The sequence below is a fragment of the Choloepus didactylus genome, chromosome 10 (genome assembly GCF_015220235.1).
Source record: "Choloepus didactylus isolate mChoDid1 chromosome 10, mChoDid1.pri, whole genome shotgun sequence".
NCBI classification, from domain to species: Eukaryota; Metazoa; Chordata; class Mammalia; order Pilosa; family Megalonychidae; genus Choloepus; species Choloepus didactylus.
This window is the reverse complement of record NC_051316.1, coordinates 111,106,197-111,128,776: the sequence shown is the minus strand read 5'-3', so window position 1 is coordinate 111,128,776 and position 22,580 is coordinate 111,106,197. Positions and strand designations below refer to the sequence as shown.

Sequence of the window (22,580 nt, the reverse complement as noted above, 5' to 3'; positions counted from 1 at the left end):
AAGGACTTTGCTATGCCGTGTCCACTGACTGGAGAATGGCATCTTTTCTAAACTCTTCAACATCAACTGGTATCTGTAAATATTTCTCAATTTTTGCCATCTTGAAAAAGAAAACTGGAAAGTACTTAGGCTTCTAAATACCTGCCAACATGGAAAAAATTACCTTTGGCCTGAATATTGGAATATGACACATGAAACTAAACAGATGGAAGGAAGCTGGCTTGAGAATCTGCTCAAGTGACCCCATTTCTGCGGACAATGGGAGTGAAGCACCTCAGGTTTTTTGGCCAGTTCTGCCAACAGGGAATTCAGAGAGAAGCCAGTGCACCGTCAACCTGAGTTTGGAATCCACAGAATCTGGCAACAGTGTAGGACCCAAATATTTATCTGGAAGTACTTGGAAAATTACCACCTGAGAAGAACATGGTTGCAGCCAAATCATGCTGACGCATTCTTGGTCAGACAGTCTGATACAGAAGGGAAAGTGTGAGCCTAGGAGCACAGATCCAATTTCAAATCCTAATTATACCAATCGAACAAGTACAAACTCCTTGAACTTCAGTTTCCTATAAAATAAAGTTTCAAGTAAGTGGTTATACAGGGCTCTTGGGAAGGACACCCTTACCAAACACTCAAAAAATGTTTTTTTCCCTTCCGTTCCCATTGTTAGTCAGACCGGACTTAGCTGGTAATATTGCCAAGAAGTGTTTAAGAAAATGCTTATCTCTGCTTTCTGACAGTGAAAATATTCAAACTTCCTCTGCTCCGCAAGGGAGGTTTCTCCCAAATTCTAATACAAGCAAGCACCAAAAACAAAAAAAGCAATTTTATATTGCCTGCTATAGCAGACCATGCACAAAGGTGGCTTGTGAGAGATCAAACGGCTTTTAAGAAAGAGACCTAAGAAGGAATATGCAAAACTTCTGTCCTTACCTTAGCGGTGAGGAAAACATTAAAGTGTTCATTGAAGGAAAGCACAGGATGATCGGTAATTCTTTTTAGAAATTTATCCAAAGCTTTTCTTCTGGTCTCTACAAATTCTTCTGAAAAACGATCCACAACACCTTTCATCACAAACTTCTCTGGAAGAGGCTGCAAGTTCGTGAAGAAAAATATTCAGAGTAACTGATGAGATGGTGCAAGGAGAATCAACCAGGCTAGCCAATAATTCCTATTATCCATCTGTCCAAGCACAGTATTTCTTAACCAGTCAGATCTTTATATAGTCATCAACATAAAAAGATACCTGAAAAATAAAAACCACAACTACCCTGTCAATTTTATAATGCAAGGAACAAAATACTCTAGCATAGTCCCTGGAATACAAAAGTCAGTCAGTTAATACTTATTCAATAACTGCAATAGTTTAGTTATCTTTACATTTCTTGAAGCACAGATGATATAATGGGAAAGTTAGAGTAAACCAGGAAAAAAGGCAGACATCATCACCTATGCAAAAATGTAATTAAATATCTTAAAATTCTACTCCCAGATTAAAAGGTAGAAGATCTTGATGATTGGAGAAATAGGAACATTATAGACAAAAATACTGCTCTTTCTAAGCAAATTTTTTTTTTAAGCTTACACTCAAAAGTTCTTAAAAATATAATTTCCTTTATTCCCCTTATTCAAATAAATGTCATATTTATATTAAGCCAATATTGTTGGTGATTTCTAAAACTACCTGGTTACCAAGGGATCTTTGAACTTCAATCTAACATGTACAATTTCCATAGCAGCTTTATCAAAAACTTGATTAAAAGGCCTTCCTGGCAAACTGGTGTATACATATAACAGAATATTGAACGGCTGCAAGAGGGAATGAAGTACTGAGGCATGCAACTAGGTGAATGAGCCTTGAGGACATTATGTTGAGTGAAATAAGCCAGAAACAAAAGGACAAATATTGTAAGGCCTCACTAATATAAAATTACCATAATGAGCAAATGCTGAGAATTGAATTTGAGAGCATAGGTAGCAGGGAATAGAATGTGGACAGAGATTGGGCAATTGACGATGCAGGAGTGTGGAGTGTGCGATGACGCTTGTTGCAAAGGTTCCTAGATTGTAAGCTCTTACACCATCATTCTATTCCTGAGTTTTGACTGTTATTTAAGAGATGTTTATTTGGTACAAAATTTATATTCTCTGTAGCACACTTTCTAATATAAGCTGTACAGTCAGTGTATTTAAACAACATGGTTGCATGGAGCCTAGGATGGGAAATTAGATCTTGTTATTCCATACAGGTTAATATGGTACCCCAATGCACCCCAGAGTACTTGGACAGAAAACAATAAAGTATTTGAAAGTCCCCTTGAGGGACTAAGGGAAAATGTAGAAATATTAAACTTCCTTTCCTGGGGAATTCCTGATATTCCCACAAACATTAGGGAATCCCAAATTAATAATTCAAGCCCCTGATCTTGGGGTTTGCCCTTATGAAACTTATTCCTGCAAAAGAGAAACTCAGCTTACTAACAATTATGCCTAAAAATCACCCCCAGAGAACCTCTTCTGTTGGTCATAAGTGGCCTCACTCTCTAAGCGACTTTGCAAATAAACTCACTACTCGCCGCCCCCCTCCATGTGGGACATGACTCCCAGAGGTATAAGTATCCCTGGCAATGAGGAAAATGACTCCCAGGAATGAGCCTAGCCCTGGCATCATGAGATTGAGATAAACTTCTTGACCAAAAGAGGGGAAAAGAAATGTGACAAAAAAAAAGCTTCAGTGGCTGAGAGATCTAAAAGAGAGCCTACAGGTCAATCTGGAGGTTATTCTTACGCATTACACAGATATTCCTTTTTCGTTTCTAGTGTATTAGAATAACTAGAAGGAAATACCTAAAATTGTTGAATGGTAATCCAGAAGACTATATTCTTGATGATAACTGTGTAACTATATAGCTTTTTTTGTGTGACCATGTGATAGTGAAAACCTGGTGAGAGACACTCCCTTTAATCAGTGTATAGGCAGATAAGTAATAAAATAATGCAAAAATATATAAATAATAGAGGAGGATAAGGGGTATGGGATGGTTTGGGTGTTCTTTTTTGCTGGTGTTTTTTTCTTTATTTTGTAGTAATGAAAATGTTTGAAAATTGACTGCGGCGATGAATGTACAACTATCCGATGATACTGTTAAGCCACTGTATACTTTGGGTAGATTATATGATATGTGAGTATATCTCAAAAAGATTAAACAAAAAAAAAAAGGCCTTCCTTCATTACTCTCACCACAGGGAAGAAAAAGTTCCTTCTTTACTTGCTATCCACAAATTTTAAATGTTTTAACTATGAAATATTAAAAAAAAAAAACACGTTACATTAAGCTTTGCAATAATACCAGTATCCATTAACCTATCTTGATCACTTTTGACCAACTTCCCCATCAGCTGATCCCTGATGAGCTCCCCGTGTCTCCCCACATTCCACAAGGGAACCATGATCCCAAACTATTTTTGTTCATCACTCCCTATCCTTTATAGTTTAAAAATAATTTGCTGACTTTGTTTTTGAACTTCATAAAAAATAGAACTCTCCTTTGCTTTCTGGGAATTCTCCGTATCAATGCACAGAAGCTGTGGGAGAAGAATCTTCCTGCTCCATAGCCTTGCACTGTAGGACCACAGGATAATTTGCCCATCTTCTCTCTGAACACACGCATGTGACCAGTTAACCACTTGGAGCCACTGAAACAATGTGGCTGTGAATACTCTTGCAGATGCATTGTGGGCACGTGTGCAAGTCACTTTAGGGGATAAACTCAGGTGAGGATGGCCAAGTCAAAGAGAGCATGCTTTCCTGGATCTAGCAAGAAAATTGTGCTTTTCCTGCCTTTAATATTGTAAGTGGCAAATTAATGTTTTCTGATGTGAAACCTGTGATAATGAGATTAAGTTTAGCTTTCACACAGGACAGGTGTGCCTAGCAGGGTGGGGCAGTTAAGGAATTGGTAGAAGGTTAAAAAGAAACTGCAATCCACAGTCAGTCCCCCTGCTTATCCACCCACTGTCCACAGTCAATCCCCCTGCTTATCTGCCCACAATCTACTATCCTTGCAGGGTGAAGCCTCGGAATAGAGGTTCTCAAAATAGCCTCATAACTTGTTACCAAACTAGCCCAGACTGGCTCTAGAGGCCTGGGTATCACCATTATAGTCAGGGGCGGAGATTTGTTCCAAGGGTCCCTAATGTTGCAAAGTTGCACCGGAAACATATTTCAAATGTTTCCAATTTGGGCAGGCTGCATGTTTCAAATTTGGAAGGGCTAGTTAGGCTTGTCGAATAGAATGTAACCTCTGGAGTATCCAGCCAATGGAGAAACAGGGGAGGGACTTGCGGTTAGGTTTAGGGAATAAATACTGCTGAATCTATTGTTCTGGGCGCCAACCCCCACATTTTGGTTGGGTGCCCGTTCTTGCAAGACTATGAATAAATTCTTTTCTTCTCCACAATCGGATGAGCGTTTATTCCTTTTTAGGAACAGTGCTTGTTTCTCAAAAAACACATCTAGCAGTTCACACTCAAAGTGGGAGCTTGAACACAAACATTTAATTCTACAAACTCCCCAAATCCTGTAATATGACAAAAAAAGTGTTTGTTTTTTTTTTTCTTTTAAGTTGTAAACCTTCAGACAAAAGAAACCAGAGATAAGGTACAGCAACAGGGACTAGTGGATGGAGTATTCCACTTTGGGGGGCCTGTGAAACCAGCAGTGGGGAAAGCCAAGAAGCAATCCAGTTTTATAACAACAAAGTCTTTAGGAATTGGCAATTGTGAGGGAATTCAACAGCCTCAACTTGCAAGGGCTTCAGAGGGCCAGTAGGTCACAGTTCTCTGCAAAGATTCTGTTCCACATTTCCCGGTTCATCTTTCACCTCTGCCTCCTACTAGTTGTTTTACTTTGGTCAAGTTTTATAATCTCTTGGTATCTCTGTTTCCTCATCTGTAAAAAATACATAATAGTGCCAACCTCAAAGAATTATTATGAGGATTAACTGAGATAATACATTCAAAGAGCTTTGAACAATTCCTGCCACATAGTAAGTACTCAATAAATATTTGGTTTTTTGTTGGAGAAATGGTGGCAGCTTCAGGGGACTACTGTCTTCAGGGATGGACAGTGTCCAGTTAAATCTTGAGACGGCCAGAGCATTCAGAGAAGAGGCTGAGAAAACTGGGAGATTTTTCTTTTACGCAGGAGTTCTAGAAGGCACAGTGGAAAGGTTTTGAAATGAAGCAAGAGAGGGGAGGAGAATCTGGAATAAAATGACAGAGCTGCATGGAGATAACATTTTCAAGGTGGATACCCAGTGGAGCTTACACTTCAGTGGAATATTAGAAATGTGCCACAGGGTCAAACACAGAGGTCACCCAGCCCAATAATACTGCCCAGTCAAAAACACCAGGGAAGTGTCTTAAGAGGTATGGTCATCCTTTAGGGTAATTCCCTTGCCTAGTCAGTTCTCTCATGCCCTTAGACAGCCATTCTCCTTGAACCCTATACTCAACACCCAACCCTACATGCTAAGCAGGTCACCATCTCCTTAAGGTGGGAACCCAGAGTAAGGGCATCACACAGAAATTCCCCAACGACTTTACTTCCTCCATAGAAACCCACCTACTCAGTACCACCCTCATCTCTAGTCCTCAGGTCTCTATGGACAACATACACCTGCTCAAAGCTAATTATTCCACCTGTGTTCTTGATCCCATTAGCTTATTATCATATTGTTCTAGTTTGCTAATGCTGCCAGCATACAAAACACCAGAGATGGATTGGCTTTTATAAAGGGGTTTATTTGGTTACACAGTTACAGTCTTAAGGCCATAAAGTGTCCAAGGTAACGCATCAGCAATCAGGTACCTTCACTGGAGGATGGCCAATGGTGTCCGGGAAACCTCTGTTAGCTGGAAAGGCATGTGGCTGGCATCTGCTCCAAAGTTCTGGTTTCAAAATGGCTTTCTCCTAGAACATTCCTTTCTAGGCTGCAGTTCCTCAAAAATGTCATTCTTAGTTGCACTTGGGATATCTGTCCTCTCTCAGCTTCTCTGGAGCAAGAGTCTGCTTTCAACCGCCGTCTTCAAACTTCTCTCATCTGCAGCTCCTGTGCTTTCTTCAAAGTGTCCCTCTTGGCTGTAGCAAGCTCACGCCTCCTGTCTGATCTTATATAGTGTGCCAGTAATTTAATTCAGACCTACCCAATGGGCGGGCCAACACCTCCATGGAAATTATCCAGAGTCATCGCCCACAGTAGGGTGGGGCGCATCTCCATGGAAACACTCAAAGAATTACAATCTAATGAACACTGATAGGTCTGTCCACACAAGATTACATCAAAGATAACGGCGTTTGGGGGGACATAATACATTCAAACTGGCACACATATTTCTGCCATCATCAGTTAATTATACCTTCTCTTCCTTGTATTGTCAACATCTGCTCATTTGGCCCTTTTCCCTGAGTCTACAAATATGGTTGGGTCTCTTTCTACCAGGAAAAAAAAATCCAACCACGCCTTGACCTTGTATCTCCTTCTCTGCTCTCCTGCCTGTCTCATGTAACTTTTTGAAAGAGTAACTTATTTTTACTTCTGCCCCTGCCATTGATTTCTCAACCCCCCTCCAAAAACAAACAAGCAAGCAAAAACTGGTTTGCAACTGCCCTCAGTGCTGAGTTTCTGTCCTACCCGCACTGCAGAAACTCTTTAAAGATGGCCACCAATGACTTTCTACTTTCCAAATCCAGTGTATATTTTTCTGTTCTTATCTCACATGAGTCCTCTGCAGCACATTCTAATTTGCTTACACTGAATACAACTTGGGAGAGAAGTTTAATGAGCAAATAAGTGGTTAGAAGTGCCTCATTCAACAAAACAGATGACCCCCTGCAATAGTTACCCATTCTTCAGACTCAGTAAATTGAACTCTACATTTAATGAATCAGGAAAGCTTGCAATTTAAAGGAACCCTGAGGGGTGGGGAATCCTTCTGAAAACAGAATTTCCTTCTGTAATAAGCATTATTTTTCCCAAATGCACATGACTTCAGAAATTTGTTTCTTCCTACATGAAGTTTCCTTTAAGGGATGAACTTACTCTCAACCTCACCTTTGTAATTGCTGTACTGGTTGTTTATGCAAAGGAATATGGGTTGCTTGTGAGATTGTAACCGAGAAGTTAAGAATTAACAAATGATCATGATTACTGAATCATTACATGGTTGTTGTTTTTTTTTCCACTTTTTAAAGAGTATCTGGAAGTTAATACCTGAAATTACTGAAATTCACTGAATTAGTCCCAGCCCTTATTTATACTTACTAGTGTAATGGTTATTCTAGTCTAGTCCCAGCCCTTGTTCATACTCGCTATTGTAATGGCAAGCACTCTACCTACCCTTGTTTGAATCTATAAAAACCCCAAACTTCTTAGATTTGGGGAGACAGGTTTTTAGGCCAACAGGCCATCCGATCTCCTGCTTCACACTTCACAATAAACTCCTTCTGTCTTTGAAACCCCGTGTCTCCAGAATTGGTCATTTGAGTGCATCAAGCAGAGAACCTCCCACTTTTGTTTGGTAGTAATTTGGTGACTCTGGTGGGACCAAGAGTCCCTAAAGGAATGAGGAGTCCAACTGCCCAAAGTTCTGGAGCCCCAGCAGGACAGGGAAGCACGATAACTGAGCCTTTCATGGCTGCCATTCCCTGTTAGTCTAGAGGCTCAGCAATCAGGGTTTGCCCTGCTCTGCTGGCACCCCGGGCTGCTGGCAACCCAGGCTCTTTGGCGCTTTAAAGCTTCAAAGGGAGACACAGTTTCCAGTTCCAAGTTCAGACATCTGACTAGATGAGTGGGACACAAAGGTAGAAGTGGATCGGGAAGTTCGTACAGGGGTTCAAGTCCTCTGCACCTGGGTTTGAGGCCCTGGGCCCCACTTCCAGAATGATCCCTTGTGCTCTGACCTCCACGCCTTTCTATTTTCTGAGTACCATTCTGAATGGGGTTCAAGGCCCTGACCTGAGTCTGTCTGTTGAGTATACTTCTGAAATATATTGTAAAATAAGTAAAAAAAATCAACATTTTGAAATTAAGTGTTTAATGTCTGTTTAATTGTTAATTGGTGTGTTACTTAGATATGAGATATGAGTAAGTATTAAATATCTGTTTCAACTGTTAGTTGGTGTGATACTGTATTTGTATTGTTTGATTGTTCCTAATTGGTTATTGATTACTGAAACTCTTTAAACTGAGCAACTATAATTCTAATAGCATTCCTGAATGTAGCCCTTTGGGCTATATTTTGAAAAATCGGAAAGGTTTTTAGTTGTGAGACTATGGAGGGGAAATGGTTTATTTCTGTAATACAGTCTGGCCTCAATATGATTTATAATCAGGAGAGAAAAAGCTTGAGAATGGTTCTATAGAAATACTATATCACAATTAGATATGTATTATAAAAGAGAAGAAAAATGTAATGCAACCCTTTGTGTACAATTTTTTATGTCTTTGTATCAGAATAAGAATTTGCAAAAAAAAAGGGGGGGGGACAAAATTATGATTTAAACCAGTGAGTTTTATATTTCTGTGTGTCTGTGTTTTGCCTTTAACGTTCCATTTGTGTCTGTCTCTCTGTTTGTTTGTATATTTTCCTATCTCCGGTTGGTAATGACAAATTAACAAATAAAGTCTTAGGAGAGCTCTATCCAAATTGCTTAAAAGATAAAGAAGTACATATATAAAAATTAGTACTTCTGGAGTCCCATAAATTGGGGAAGCCGAACTTCTGTGCTCTGTGAACTCCTCCTGTCTTCCCCCTTGGTGTTCTGTTAGCTTTGCTCAGATGTATTAGCCTAGATACCCAGCTCTTTACCAATTAATTCACAGGAATGCTGGTGAAGGTCAAGCCAAAATTTGGGGTAGACAAAGGTATCTGGAGGGGCGGGAACCTCCAAGTACCAGGGTTCAGGGCATTAGAGCTTATAATTACTGTAAACAACCTGGACATTGGAAAGAAACCATCACCTGGAATTTCCCACAGGCAGCAGCACCCCACCCTCACCCCCACCTCCCCGCCGACAATGCAATGCTCTCTGCCCTCCAAGAAAGCAAAGTGCCTTCCAGTATAACTGCTAGGGCAGCCTCAGAAAATGGCAGAGGCTTTTCCAATTGTCTGGGTCACATCTTCAGGCAAAATAGATCTGATAACTGGAAACAATTAAAAGGAGGGCATAGGAACTTTCATCAATACTAGGGCCACCTTATCTGTCTTAATTCCCATCTTCCTCATTTGGAACTTTCAAAACCAAATTCAACAGACCAGGCCTCATTCATTCTGCTTCACCTAGCCCTGCCCCTAGGGCCTCTTAAGCCAGGGTTGAATATAAATGAACCAGTTAGGGTAGCTACGGGAAAGGGTTGGGTGCAGAAAGATGGGGGAGATGTGAGTTTGGTTTAGAATTCTGTTTACTGGGCCTGGAGATCAGGAATGGTGAGCACAGGGGAAATGTGGAATAGACCATGTTTGTTCTGAGGGAACACCCCAATTTAAGATTATTTTTTCAATACCTTGGCAATGGTAGCCATAGTAAACAAATCATCAGTAAAACATAAATAGCCTTGAGATGAGGGTAACTGAATTTGAGGGTAACTAACTTGAAACCAAATTTCAATAACTACAGGAGACGTCCTTGAGAGCTATGGAAAAGTTTCCCACAGAAAACCAGATTATGCTTGGGACAAATTAAACAATTATAGTATATTCTCCAGAGTTTGATGTTTTTCAAGTTGCTCATAAGTTTAGGATACTATGAAAACAAGGAGTTTTTTTTAACCTCTACTAGAAGATGAAGAAAAAGCAAAATGCAGCTGTAAAAAAAAAATGCAGTGACAAAGTCTAGTCCTATTCCTGTTTTTATGACGGCTTTTGAACCAAAAAAATACAATTTTATTCTACTTGAATATGTTCTCCCTAGATTTACACAAGTTTGCTGATAAAATAAGCTAGCATTATATCTATTAGGTCTTTAAGATGGTGAAAAACCTAAGTTTGTGTTTAATGAAACTAAGTTATTATTTTGACACTGTGGGACATGATTTCTAGGGGTGGCCTCCCTGGCACCATGGGATTAGCAATGGATTCGTGATCAAAAGTGGGAAAAGAAATAAAATGAAGTTTCAATGGCTAAGAGATTTCAATAGAGTTGGGAGGTCATTCCAAGGTTATTCTTAGACAGCTCTCAGCCAGCTATTGCCAACACTATTCCTGAAAACCCTAAAGAATGCCCGGGTTCTATCTAAAAATTTATAAAAAGGTTATTTCCCCAATGTAACATAGTTATAAATCACTTAATCATAAATCTTCTATTCCTTTTATTAAACCTATAATTTTCAATTTAGTCATTAAGTTTATTTTCAGTGACATAATGCCTCCAGATTGTTCCTAGGCCAGTTAAGCCCTGACATCCAGATACCAGCTCTTCAGGAGCAACCACCAGTTTCATTAGCTACCCTATAAGGTCGACACCCCTTTTCAGCATGAAGAAGTCAGAGCAGTCATCACCCAGATATCCCTCAAGATTGAGGAATGAACAAAAAAGAGAGAGGAATTATAACCGACGGGTGAAGAATTAACAAATGATTATGATTACTGAATCACTGTGTGGGTGTTGTTTCTACTTTCTAGTATACTGTAGAATTAGCCAAAAGTTAATACCTGAAATTACTGAAACTGGCTGAACTAGTCCCAGTCCTTGTTTATACTTACTATTGTGATGGTTATTCTACCCTAGTCCTAGCCCTTATTTACACTCCACCTTCCCTTGTTTTAATCCATAAAAACCCTGAATTCCTTAAACTCAGGGAGACAGATTTTCAGGCCATAGGCCATCTGATCTCCTGCTTCCTGTTTAGCAATGAACTCCTGCTCTCTTTGAAACCCGGTGTCTCAGGAATTGGACATTTGAGCGCATCGGGCAGAAAACCCTGCCCCCCTACCCGCTTCTGTTTAGAAAGATCAAAAGCATCTATATCTGTACACGAGACAGCACAGGTGAGGGGCTCAGCACTGTTCTGGCATACAATTGGTGCCTAATGAGTGTCAGTTCTTTTTATTAATTCGAAAACATTGAGAACAGAAAGCAGAAATGGGAGAGGATTAAGGAATGGAAATTCCACATATTTAATCCAAATTGTTTTTAAAAAACATCTGGGATGAAGGTGAGGGAGAAGGTAGGTGTACAGATGAAACAAGATTAGCCGAGAGTTGATAAAATGTTGGAGGTGACTAACGGGTGCATGGGAGTTCACTGCACTGAATCAATCTACTCTGGCAAACTCTGATACTTTCTATAATGTAAACTTTTTAACATTTTACATATATATATATATATACACACACACACACACACACACACACACACACATTAGAGCCTGCAAAAACCATATTGGCAAAACATTTACAATAACCCATTAAATATTCCAAGGTTTAATCTGTTGCCCAACAGTGTCTTCCCTCAGGCTTATGAAACCCTTCATAAGAAGGATTAATGAAAAAAAGCTTTATATTCTTGTCACAGCCCAAGAGGGCTACCCCAGTTCAGAGGCCAAAGAACACAATGAGCATTTTCTGATACACGAACTTTTATTCAGGGCTTACTTACAGAGTGAGAAGTCGTGGAGAGATCATGACGGATCTCTCAGGCCAGGAAGGCATCGCATTCATAGGGAAGACGACCCAGTGGTGCAAAAAGGGCAGAAAGCCTTTTACAAGGGTTTAAGACAAAGGCCTTCCTAAGGGTGGGGGGAGCATAGATGCAGGAATAGGTCATTTTGACCTGGGGAGTGGTGCAGGAAGGACTAGAATAACACTTGAACAATTACATTTTGCTCTTTTTGTGAGACTAAGAGCCCCTCACTTCCTGCCTGCTTGCATAAAGATACATTTTACCCTTTTTTTTTCTTTACTGGCTTAGAAAAACAACAGGTTAAACATATAGCTGACTAGGTCATGCAGACTACTGTGCACCAAAGATGTGCAGGCCTGTTTTGCTCAGGCCACGGGTTGCCACAATTCTGTATAAAAACAAAATCAAATTTATATACTAAAATCATTTGTCTAAAAATTTTAATTGATTTCAAATAGAAATAAAAATGCATTTCTGATACTCACTGAAAAAACAAACATCTTACATTTTAATAGCACTTAATTCTTTGGTAAAGCACTTTCATATTAGTTTGTAAGGAAGTAAGGCATATTTCCTGTAGACTGTTAATGGAAAGCTACTATTTCTGGATGGAAAATCTGGCCAAAGACTTCAATTACTCAATTTTGAAATGCCCAGTTTTCTGTTGTCAACATTTAAATTGCTTCTTCTATGAAATTCAACAAATATTCAGTTCTGGCACTACATGCCAGACATTTATTTTTCCTACCCACATCGAACTAAACAAAATATTGCTCCCCAGCAACAGCAAACTAACAAATAAACAAAGGGGCATCAATATTAAAAGCCTTGTCCCTAAGGATGCCCACTATCACCACTGTTATTCAACATTGTGCTAGAAGTGCTAGCCAGGGCAATCCGGCAAGACAAAGAAATAAAAGGCATCCAAATTGGAAAGGAAGAAGTAAAACTGTCATTGTTTGCAGATGATATGATCTTATATCTGGAAAACCCTGAGAAATCGACGATAGAGCTACTAGAGCTAATAAACAAATTTAGCAAAGTAGCGGGATACAAGATTAATGCACGTAAGTCAGTAATGTTTCTATATGCTAGAAATGAACAAACCGAAGAGACACTCAAGAAAAAGATACCATTTTCAATAGCAACTAAAAAAATCAAGTACCTAGGAATAAACTTAACCGAAGATGTAAAAGACCTATACAAAAAAAACTACATAACTCTATTAAAAGAAATAGAAGGGGACCTTAAAAGATGGAAAAGTATTTCATGTTCATGGATAGGAAGGCTAAATGTCATTAAGATGTCAATTCTACCCAAACTCATCTACAGATTCAATGCAATCCCAATCAAAATTCCATCAACCTACTTTGCAGACTTGGAAAAGCTAGTTATCAAATTTATTTGGAAAGGGAAGATGCCTCGAATTGCTAAACACACTCTAAAAAAGAAAAACGAAGTGGGAGGACTTATACTCCCTGACTTTGAAGCTTATTATGAAGCCACAGTTGTCAAAACAGCATGGTACTGGCACAAAGATAGACATATTGATCAATGGAATCAAATTGAGAATTCGGAGATACACCCCCAGATCTGTGGCCGACTGATCTTTGATAAGGCCCCCAAAGCCACTGAACTGGGTCATAAAGGTCTTTTCAACAAATGGGGCTGGGTGAGTTGGATATCCATAGCCAAAAGAATGAAAGAGGACCCCTACCTCACACCCTACACAAAAATTAACCCAAAATGGACCAAAGATCTCAATATAAAAGAAAGCACCATAAAACTCCTAGAAGATACTGTAGGAAAACATCTTCAAGACCTTGTATTAGGCGGCCACTTCCTAGACTTTACACCCAAAGCACAAGCAACAAAAGAAAAAATAGATAAGTGGGAACTCCTCAAGCTTAGAAGTTTCTGTACCTCAAAGGAATTTCTCAAAAAGGTAAAGAGGAAGCCAACTCAATGGGAAAAAATTTTTGGAAACCATGTGTCTGACAAAAGACTGATATCTTGCATATATAAAGAAATCCTACAACTCAATGACGATAGTACAGACAGGCCAATTATAAAATGTGCAAAAGATATGAAAAGACAGTTCTCTGAAGAGGAAATACAAATGGCCAAGAAACACATAAAAAAATGTTCAGCTTCACTAGCTATTAAAGAGATGCAAATTAAGACCACAATGAGATACCATCTCACACCAATTAGAATGGCTGCCCCCAGGAAACTACAAATGCTGGAGGGGATGTGGAGAAACTGGAACTCTTATTCATTGTTGGTGGGACTGTATAATGGTTCAGCCACTCTGGAAGTCAGTCTGGCAGTTCCTTAGAAAACTAGATACAGAGATACCCTTCGATCCAGCGATTGCACTTCTCGGTATATACCCGGAATATCAGAGAGCAGTGACACGAACAGATATCTGCACGCCAATGTTCACAGCAGCATTATTCACAATTGCCAAGAGATGGAAACAACCCAAATGTCCTTCAACAGATGAGTGGATAAATAAAATGTGGTATATACACATGATGGAATACTACGCGGCAGTAAGAAGGAACGATCTTGTGAAACATATGACAACATGGATGAACCTTGAAGACATAATGCTGAACGAAATAAGCCAGGCACAAAAAGACAAATATTATATGCTACCACTAATGTGAACTTTGAAAAATGTAAAACGAATGGTTTATAATGTAGAATGTAGGGGAACTAGCAATAGAGAGCAATTAAGGAAGGGGGAACAATAATCCAAGAAGAAAAGATAAGCTATCATGGGTAAATTTAATGTTCTGGGAATGCCCAGGAATGACTATGGTCTGTTAATTTCTGATGGGTATAGTAGGACCAAGTTCACAGAAATGTTGCTATATTAGGTTACTTTCTTGGGGTAGAGTAAGAAAACGTTGGAAGTAAAGTAATTATCTTAGGTTAGTTGTCTTTTTCTTACTCCCTTGTTATGGTCCCTTTGAAATGTTCTTTTATTGTATTTTTTTTTTTTTCAATTTTTTTTATTTTTCATACAGTTGATTTAGGAAAAAAAAAGTTTGGGGGAAAAAAAAAAAAACAAGGAAAAAAATATGCAGAGCCCCCTTGAGGAGCTGGTGGAGAATGCAGGGGTATTGGCCTGCTCTACCTCGATGGTTGCTAACATGCCCACAGACATAGGGGACTGGTGGTTTGATGGATTGAGCCCTCTACCATGGAATTTGCCCTTGGGAAGACTGTTGCTGCAAAGGAGAGGCTAGGCCTCCCTATAATTTTGCCTAAGAGCCTCCTCTCGAATGCCTCTTTGTTGCTCAGATGTGGCCCTCTCTCTGTAGCTAAGCCAACTTGAAAGGTGAAATCACTGCCCTCCCCCCTACGTGGGATCAGACACCCAGGGTAATGAATCTCCCTGGCAACGTGGAATATGACTCCCGGGGAGGAATGCAGACCCGACATCGTGGGATGGAGAACATCTACTTGACCAAAAGGGGGATGTGAAAGGAAATGAAATAAGCTTCGGTGGCAGAGAGATTCCAAAAGGAGCTGAGAGGTCACTCTGGTGGGCACTCTTACGCACAATATAGACAACCCTTTTTAGGTTCTAATGAATTGGGATAGCTGGTGGTGGATACCTGAAACTATCAAACTACAACCCAGAACCCATGAATCTTGAAGACAATTGTATAAAAATGTGGCTTATGAGGGGGGACAGTGGGATTGGGGGGGCCGTGGGGATCACACTCCCGTTTGTCTAGTTTGTGGATGGATGAGTAGAAAGGTTGGGGAAGGAAACAAACAAACAAACAAACAGACAAGGGCGCCCAGTGTTCTTTTTTACTTTAGTTGCTCCTTTTCACTTTTATTATTCTGGTTATTTTTGTGTGTTGGTAATGAGGGTGTCGGGGATTGATTTTGGTAATGAATGTACAACTATGTAATGGTACTGTGAACAATCAAATGTATGATTTGTTTTGTATGACTATGTGGTATGTGAATATATCTCAATAAAATGAATTTAAAAAAAAAATGCCTTGTCCCTAAAAAGAACAATCACCACAGTTGGTTTAATTCAAAGTACTTGAAAGTCCAACCAATGTTTCACTACTTATTAACTTACCTACTGAGTAATCTAAAAGCACATATACTTAACAGTACAAAAAAAAAAGGGAAGCACCAACTAGAAAATGAAGTTTACAGTATTGATTGATTATATCATATTAAGAAAAGCAGTTTCACATTACAAATTTCTTCTCATTAATTCCTATGACAATTTGCCAATATCTAAAAGAAAACGGGGTATATAATAAATACAAATGCATCCTTCCAACAAAGCTTCCTTCATAAAAACTGAGGCAAACTTAAAGTTCCAACAAAATAAACTGCATCACTAAAGTATTTAACAGATGTATTTGCTTCATCTTCCAAAATCATTGCCCATCTAATTGTGAAATCTGCTACTGCAAATAACAGTGTTCCAGCAAATGAAGCAGAGTGTTCTAAAACCAATTTTCAGGTCAAAAAAACAAAGGATCTATATCACAATGAAGACTTTCTAGTGGCTCCAACTACTAGGGAAAAAAAAAAAGTGAAATGCTATGTCACGTGAATAAGATAGACACCTAGCACAGTTCTAGCTCCAAGACGGCATTTTGAGGACATATGATTACTTCTTCCCACTTCTTAAATTCCAAAGGAAACAATCTGTTGCAGGACCAGGAAACATAAAAGGGTACTGATGATAGGCCAGAATGTTAGACACAAAGCAGAAAAGTCAATCAACACCAACCATTTTGTGATTTCTACTCAGGTAAAGGAAAGGTCAGCCTAGGAAATAATGGTGAGGTAGTGAGGTAGGTTAGAAGTAGGAAAAACATCTTGCAGACCCCGAGGCACCTCCAGGGCCCGGTATGGGGGAGGAAATGGGAAATTCCAACCTCACCCATGGTCCTCCTGATTAGGTCAGAAGCTTGATAGGTCAACTTACAATCCTTAATTTGAACGTATATATAGCCAATCGAAATAGTCCATTTATAATCCTTAATTTGAACATTAGCTAACCAATCACAACATGCCAACCCCTCTAACCCCACCTAATCTAATAAAAACCAATGTGCCAGAAAGCCTGGGGCGCATCTCTCCCTTGAGCACACCTACACTCACCCCCTGAGCATGTACTTTCTTTCTCTTGAATAAACTTTTCTCACTTGCTTATACCTGCTTGTCTCATCCTTGAATTCCTTCTCGTGACGAGACACCAAGCCTGGAATGGGGCTCCGGTGACAAAGGAGTTCCCGTAACAATAAGAGCTAGAAACAAGGGCCAACTTTAGGGACAGCCAATGGGAAAAGGCAAATCAGAGAACTCTGGATGCCTTCCTAGAACCAACGTCTGGCTTGCCTATTCCCCAACAACTTTATATGGCTCCAATGAAGCCCAGGTAAATGGGGACTTTACCTCCATGCTTCTAACACAGGGAAAACACGGGTTTTTTGTTTTTTTTTTAATCAAAAAACCCACGAACTCAACCATTCTCCCAAATTTTCCAACTTGTTCAAATAATTTGAAACTTCCTGAAGTTTAAAATATGTGCAAATAGGTAAAAAAAGTTCTGAAAACAAAGTAGACTGAGGACTGAGGGGTGGAGGCAGAGATGGGGAATTACCCAATCAGATATTTAAATGTGCTGTGAAATTACAGTAATTCAAAGGGTGTGGGAAGGGCACCAGACTAGAGAGAAGGTTCAAAAACAGCCCAAGAATACACAAGTCTAATGCATGAAATATGATAAAAGTGATTGATTATTCATAATTGGTGCTGGGACCACATGCTCCCATATGAAAAAAGGAAGGTCCTCACATCAGAATGAATTCTAGGTTTAAATACAAAAAGTGAAGACATAAAAGTAATAAGACAAAATATATAAATATATTTTTAACATCTTAGGTTAGAAACAGGCTTCAGAGCCAGAAATTGTAAAGAAAAGATAAATTTGTGTGGGGGTAGGGGAGAAGAATTGTTTTTATGGAGTCAAGTCTAAGACAAATGACAACTAGAAAAAAAAGATAGGTAGGTAGACAGGTAGACAGGTAGACAGGTAGGTAGATAGATAGATAGATAGATAGATAGATAGATAGATGTCCCCAACTGGGTTAATTTCCTTGACAAATATGGAATGTCTACAAACAATAAGAAAAAGATGAGAAAAATAGCCAATTCACAAAAGAAGAAATGCCAATGTCCAATAAAGCCATGGGAAGTTATTCAACCTCATTAGTAATAAAATAATTTAATATACAAAAATAAACTCTAAATGGATCAAAGAAATAAAGTTATAAGATAAAACTATAAAACTCTTAGGAGAAAAAATAGATACAAATCTTTTTTATCTTGGATTTGGCAATGGTTTCTTAATATGATGCCAAAGGCAAGAAATATAGAAATACAGGTGTTCATCAAAATATAAAACTTTTGTACTTCAAAGGACACCATCAAGAAAGTGAAAAAGACAACCCACTGAATGGAAGAAAACTTCCATAGGTCACGTATTTGACAAGGGACTTGTATATAGAATATGTATAACCTTTACAACTCAATAATAAAGGCACAAATAACCTAACTTAAAAACGGGCAAAGGATCAGAATACAGATTTCCCCAAAGAAGACAGTCAAATAGTCAACAAGCACACGAAAGATATTCAACATAATTAGCCATTAGGGAAATGCACATCAAATACCACTTCATATGCTTTAGGATAGCTATAATAAAAAAAATAACGATAATAATCAGTGTTGGTGATGATGTAGAGAAACTGGAACCCTCCTACACTGCTGTGGGAAGGTGAAATGACACAGCCACTGTGGAAAAGTCTGGCAGTTCCTCAAAAGACTAAGTAGAGTTATAATTTGATTCAGCAACTCCACCCCTAGACAATAATAGGTATATACCCAAGAAAAATGAAAACATATGTCCATATAAAAACTTGTACACAAATGTTCATGGCAGTGTTACTCATAACAGCCAAAACGTGGAAACAACCCAAATGTCCATCAACTGATAAAAGGATAAATAAAATGGGGCCTGGTCACATGGAATGATGGATTGATACATGCTATGACATGGATGAAACTCTGAAAATATTATGCTCAATTAAAGTATCCAGTTGCATAGGACTGGACAATTCTATTTAAATGAAATGCCCAGAAGAGGCAAATACAGAGAGACAGAGAGTAGAATAGTGGTGCCGGGGCTGAGGATGACAGACAAAGGGTGCAGGGCTTCTTTTTAGGGTGAGGAAAACATTCTGATGTGCGGTGATGGCTGCACAACTCTATGAATATACTAAAAGCCCTTGAACTGGACATGCTTTAAATGGGTAAACTGTATGGTATGGGAGTTATATCTCCATTAAGCTGTTTTTTAAAAAAAGAAATTAAAATGTGAACATAACCACACTATACTTTTACTGGGTCTTCACCTGATGATAAGTTCCCCAGGGAAAGGATCCCCCATCTGTCTTAGAACCCCTCATCCACACACACTGTTCCTCCAGAGGGCACTTCACAGGCCTAGTACAAAGATAAACACAAAGTAGAGGCTTTAACAAAGAGACACCTCCTAGAAAAGCTGCTGTAAAATGTGGGGGTGGGGGTAAGGGGAAGTGCTGTTCCTAGCCTGGCTTTCATGTTTAGATCGGTGATGCTCTCCTACATTAAATCTCTCTCCACCCATTTATGTGAGTACCAAGATTTTTATGAAGAAACATCTCCACTTGCTTCTAAAGTACCTTTCTACTCCCTACTGCTTCTACCCACTCCATAGGAAACCATTCTTACAGATACTTGGGCTCCACCCTGGGAATTCCGCAGACTTCATTCTCTTTCAGTTCTGGCTTCATGGTGTCTAATGGAAGCGCTGCTATGTTTCACCAGCAGGTGTCGCTGTCTAACCCTTGATCGCAGCTTCACTAGCAGCCAGGAGTGAAGCACACTCGGTGAGTGTGGGCTGCATATAAAGAGCGACCTCCTTCCAAAGAGTACAATGTGGAGAAGGAGGGAAAAAAAGAGACGAACCTGGAGCACAATAGGCACCTGACAAACACTACGTCAAGCCAGGAGATCAAGGTTAACATCAACAGTTATAAATAATGTTGGTAATACGCCAAGACATGATGTGATGAGAATGACATTTCACCTCTGTGGTTTCCTCCCCAAAACATGTAATAACCCCAGTCTCCCTGTGAGAGCAACACCAGAGAAATTCCAATAGAGGGGCATCCAACAAAATGCCTGACCAGAACTCCCCTGACCTGCCAAAACCATCAAAAACAAGGAAGGTCTGAGAAACTGTCACAACCAAGAAGAGCTGAAGGAGACAAGGTACGGCCTTGGATGGGATCCTGGAACAGGAAAAGAACAGTAGGGGAAACTGAGGAAGACTACCTAAAGCATGGGCCTTTCTTTAATAACGATGTCTCAATATTGGTTCATTAGAGACAAACGCACCACACTAATGTAAGATGTCTATGACAGGGGAAACCGGGTGTGGGGCATACAAGAACTTTTCCCTATCTTTGCAATAATGCTCTAAATCTAAAACTGTTCTAAAATAAACACTTATTGAAAAAAATAAAAATACTCCACCAGCTGCCAATTTTGTCAAATTAAAATTCTGATGTGGGGAATAATTCCAACTGTTAAATAACTGTTTCCTCTTCAGGCATGTTTTTAACTGATTAGAAGACAGAAAAGCAAAACTTCAGGTTTGGCGAGCAGAGGGAATAAGGAATGAAAAAAATGGAGATTCCCCAAGAAGAACAGAGCCTCAGGCAGGTCCCATCACTTTTCTCACAGCAGCATGGTGACTTCTGCCTGGCAGGGAAAACTACCGGAGAGAATGCATCATAAGAGCCGCCTCCCTCCGTAGGGTTATGAAAGAAAGTTGGATGATGCAGTGGTAACAGAAAAACTCCTCATGCGAAGACATTATCATTCAACTAGGGTTTTTACTAGAGATAAGGCCCCTCTGAAGAGTTTTATGGCCCAAATTGCCCTAAAGCTCCCAAAACCCAAAGAAATACTTGGGATCTAAATAGTTACTATTTCTACTAGTCAGAGAAGTACTCCGTATATATGCTGATTTAGTATTCATTTAAGTTGTATTTGTTCTGGTTCTGTAAATAAGTAATAGATGGATGTTATGCTGCATCAATAAATAGGGTTAGGTAGGTTTTTAAATTTGATTTTTAAATGAAAACCTGTGGTTGCATGGACTGTGTGTAAGGACTCCTGCTCCCCAAGTTACCCAAGTCTAAAGAAAGTACAGCTGGCTATGAGTCAGGTATCACTCTTCACCTGTTGGGAGCCATTACACCTCAATAACAGTGTCTGTGAAGGGGGAAAACAGCTTTGGTAATAAGAGGCAGCAAATGAGAATTAGGGCTATCTATACACCTCAAACGGTTAATTGTCATAATGAAAATCGACACCAGCTACCAGGCCCCAACCTACCCCCATCCCCCACCCCCGCCACCAAAAGAAATGGGCATACTTCATAGCAAATCAGAATCCCAACCAAAAAGGTGACATATGTTACACAGTATCCATAACCATGAAATATGCTTACATAAGTTTTATGGGTCAATCTGGTATAGAATGCAAGGCTGGGTTTACCGTAATTCAAAGGGTGAGAGTTCACTGAACATCTGCCAGAAAGACTATGCAGGAAAGGTGAGTAACAAGCTGCAATGACTTACTACCTACGGGAATGAGATGAGTGGGTTGGGATTCTTCCAGTTTGTTCCTCAACCAGTCAAAATCTTGGTATCTTCGACGGACCGAATATTCTGGCAGGTCAAATTCCACCCGGGTACTCTGCAAATAAGAAGAGAGTGGGGAGAAAACAAGCATTAGGGAATAGCGGCATGCCTTGGCTGAAGGGAAGGAAGGACTGTTACGGATTGAGTCGTGCCCCCCACAAAGCTGTGCCCCAGTCCGAACCCCTGGTCCTGTGGATGTGAACGCCCCTGACAATGGGATCGTCAAAGATCCTGTAAGGTGAGACCATACTAATCAGGGTGGCCCTTAATCCAATGTGACTGAAGTCCTCACAAGCAGAGGGAATCTGGACACAAGCATGGGAGTCAGAAGGGGAGAGAAAGAGGCAGACTTTGGAGAAATTGTGTTTCTGCCGACATCTTGATTTTGGACTCCTAGCCTCCAAAACAGTGAGACAATAAATTCCGGTCGTTTAGGCCAAGCAGCCTGTGGTATTTGTTACAGCTGCCCTGACAAACTAAGACAAAGAGTAACCAAGCTGGGCAAGAACACCCTTTCCTTCCACCAAACACACCAGCCAAATGGCAGAGTTTTCCAACACAGAATGATGAGTCTTGCCACAGAACACATTAAAAACCCAAGGATATAGAATTTAATGTTGTTGTTTTTCTACCCTTAGTAAAAGGAATACAACTATTACTCAGTATTACGTTTAGAAACATTTGGTTCATTTCCTCCAAACTCAACTTTGAGAATTTCTTCTAGTGGAATAATTCCACTGAGAATACTGCTACTGTATCAGAATCTGTGAGTCTGTACAAAGAAATTAAGTCTTTGCCTGCTGCTAAATATATAGACATTTTGTCAGAGGCAGAGGGGAAACAAAGAAAAAAAAAGTAGAGATAACACATCATTGTTCATTTAGGAGCCAGATTAGGTGAAAATAGAGAAGGTTTTGCCTAATCTGCCATATTCTGCCAGAACCAGAACCTTAAACCTGTATTGTATTTCAGATGCAGAAGAAAAAATCTGGAAGGAAATCATACCAAAATGTCATTGAATTGCAGAAAAATATTAATGACGCATCCATTTTCCTGAACTTTTGAAGTTTTCTGAAATGTGATTA

The 22,580-nt window shown here is 39.6% G+C and overlaps 1 protein-coding gene across 2 annotated transcripts in view; it reads right to left on the bottom strand.

Annotated features, from left to right (window-relative positions):
* The window catches only part of SNX30 (sorting nexin family member 30), a 145,329-nt gene that overhangs the window by 50,127 nt on the left and 72,622 nt on the right, over nucleotides 1-22,580 (bottom strand). Inside the window, exons 3-4 of one of the 2 annotated variants that reach the window (XM_037797928.1) lie at nucleotides 21,440-21,550; nucleotides 934-1,092 (exon numbers count right to left, since the gene is read on the bottom strand). In XM_037797928.1, coding sequence (XP_037653856.1) covers nucleotides 934-1,092; nucleotides 21,440-21,550 — 270 coding nt within the window. The remainder of the gene's footprint in view (nucleotides 1-933; nucleotides 1,093-21,439; nucleotides 21,551-22,580) is intronic. The other variant, XM_037797929.1, reaches the window with a different exon arrangement.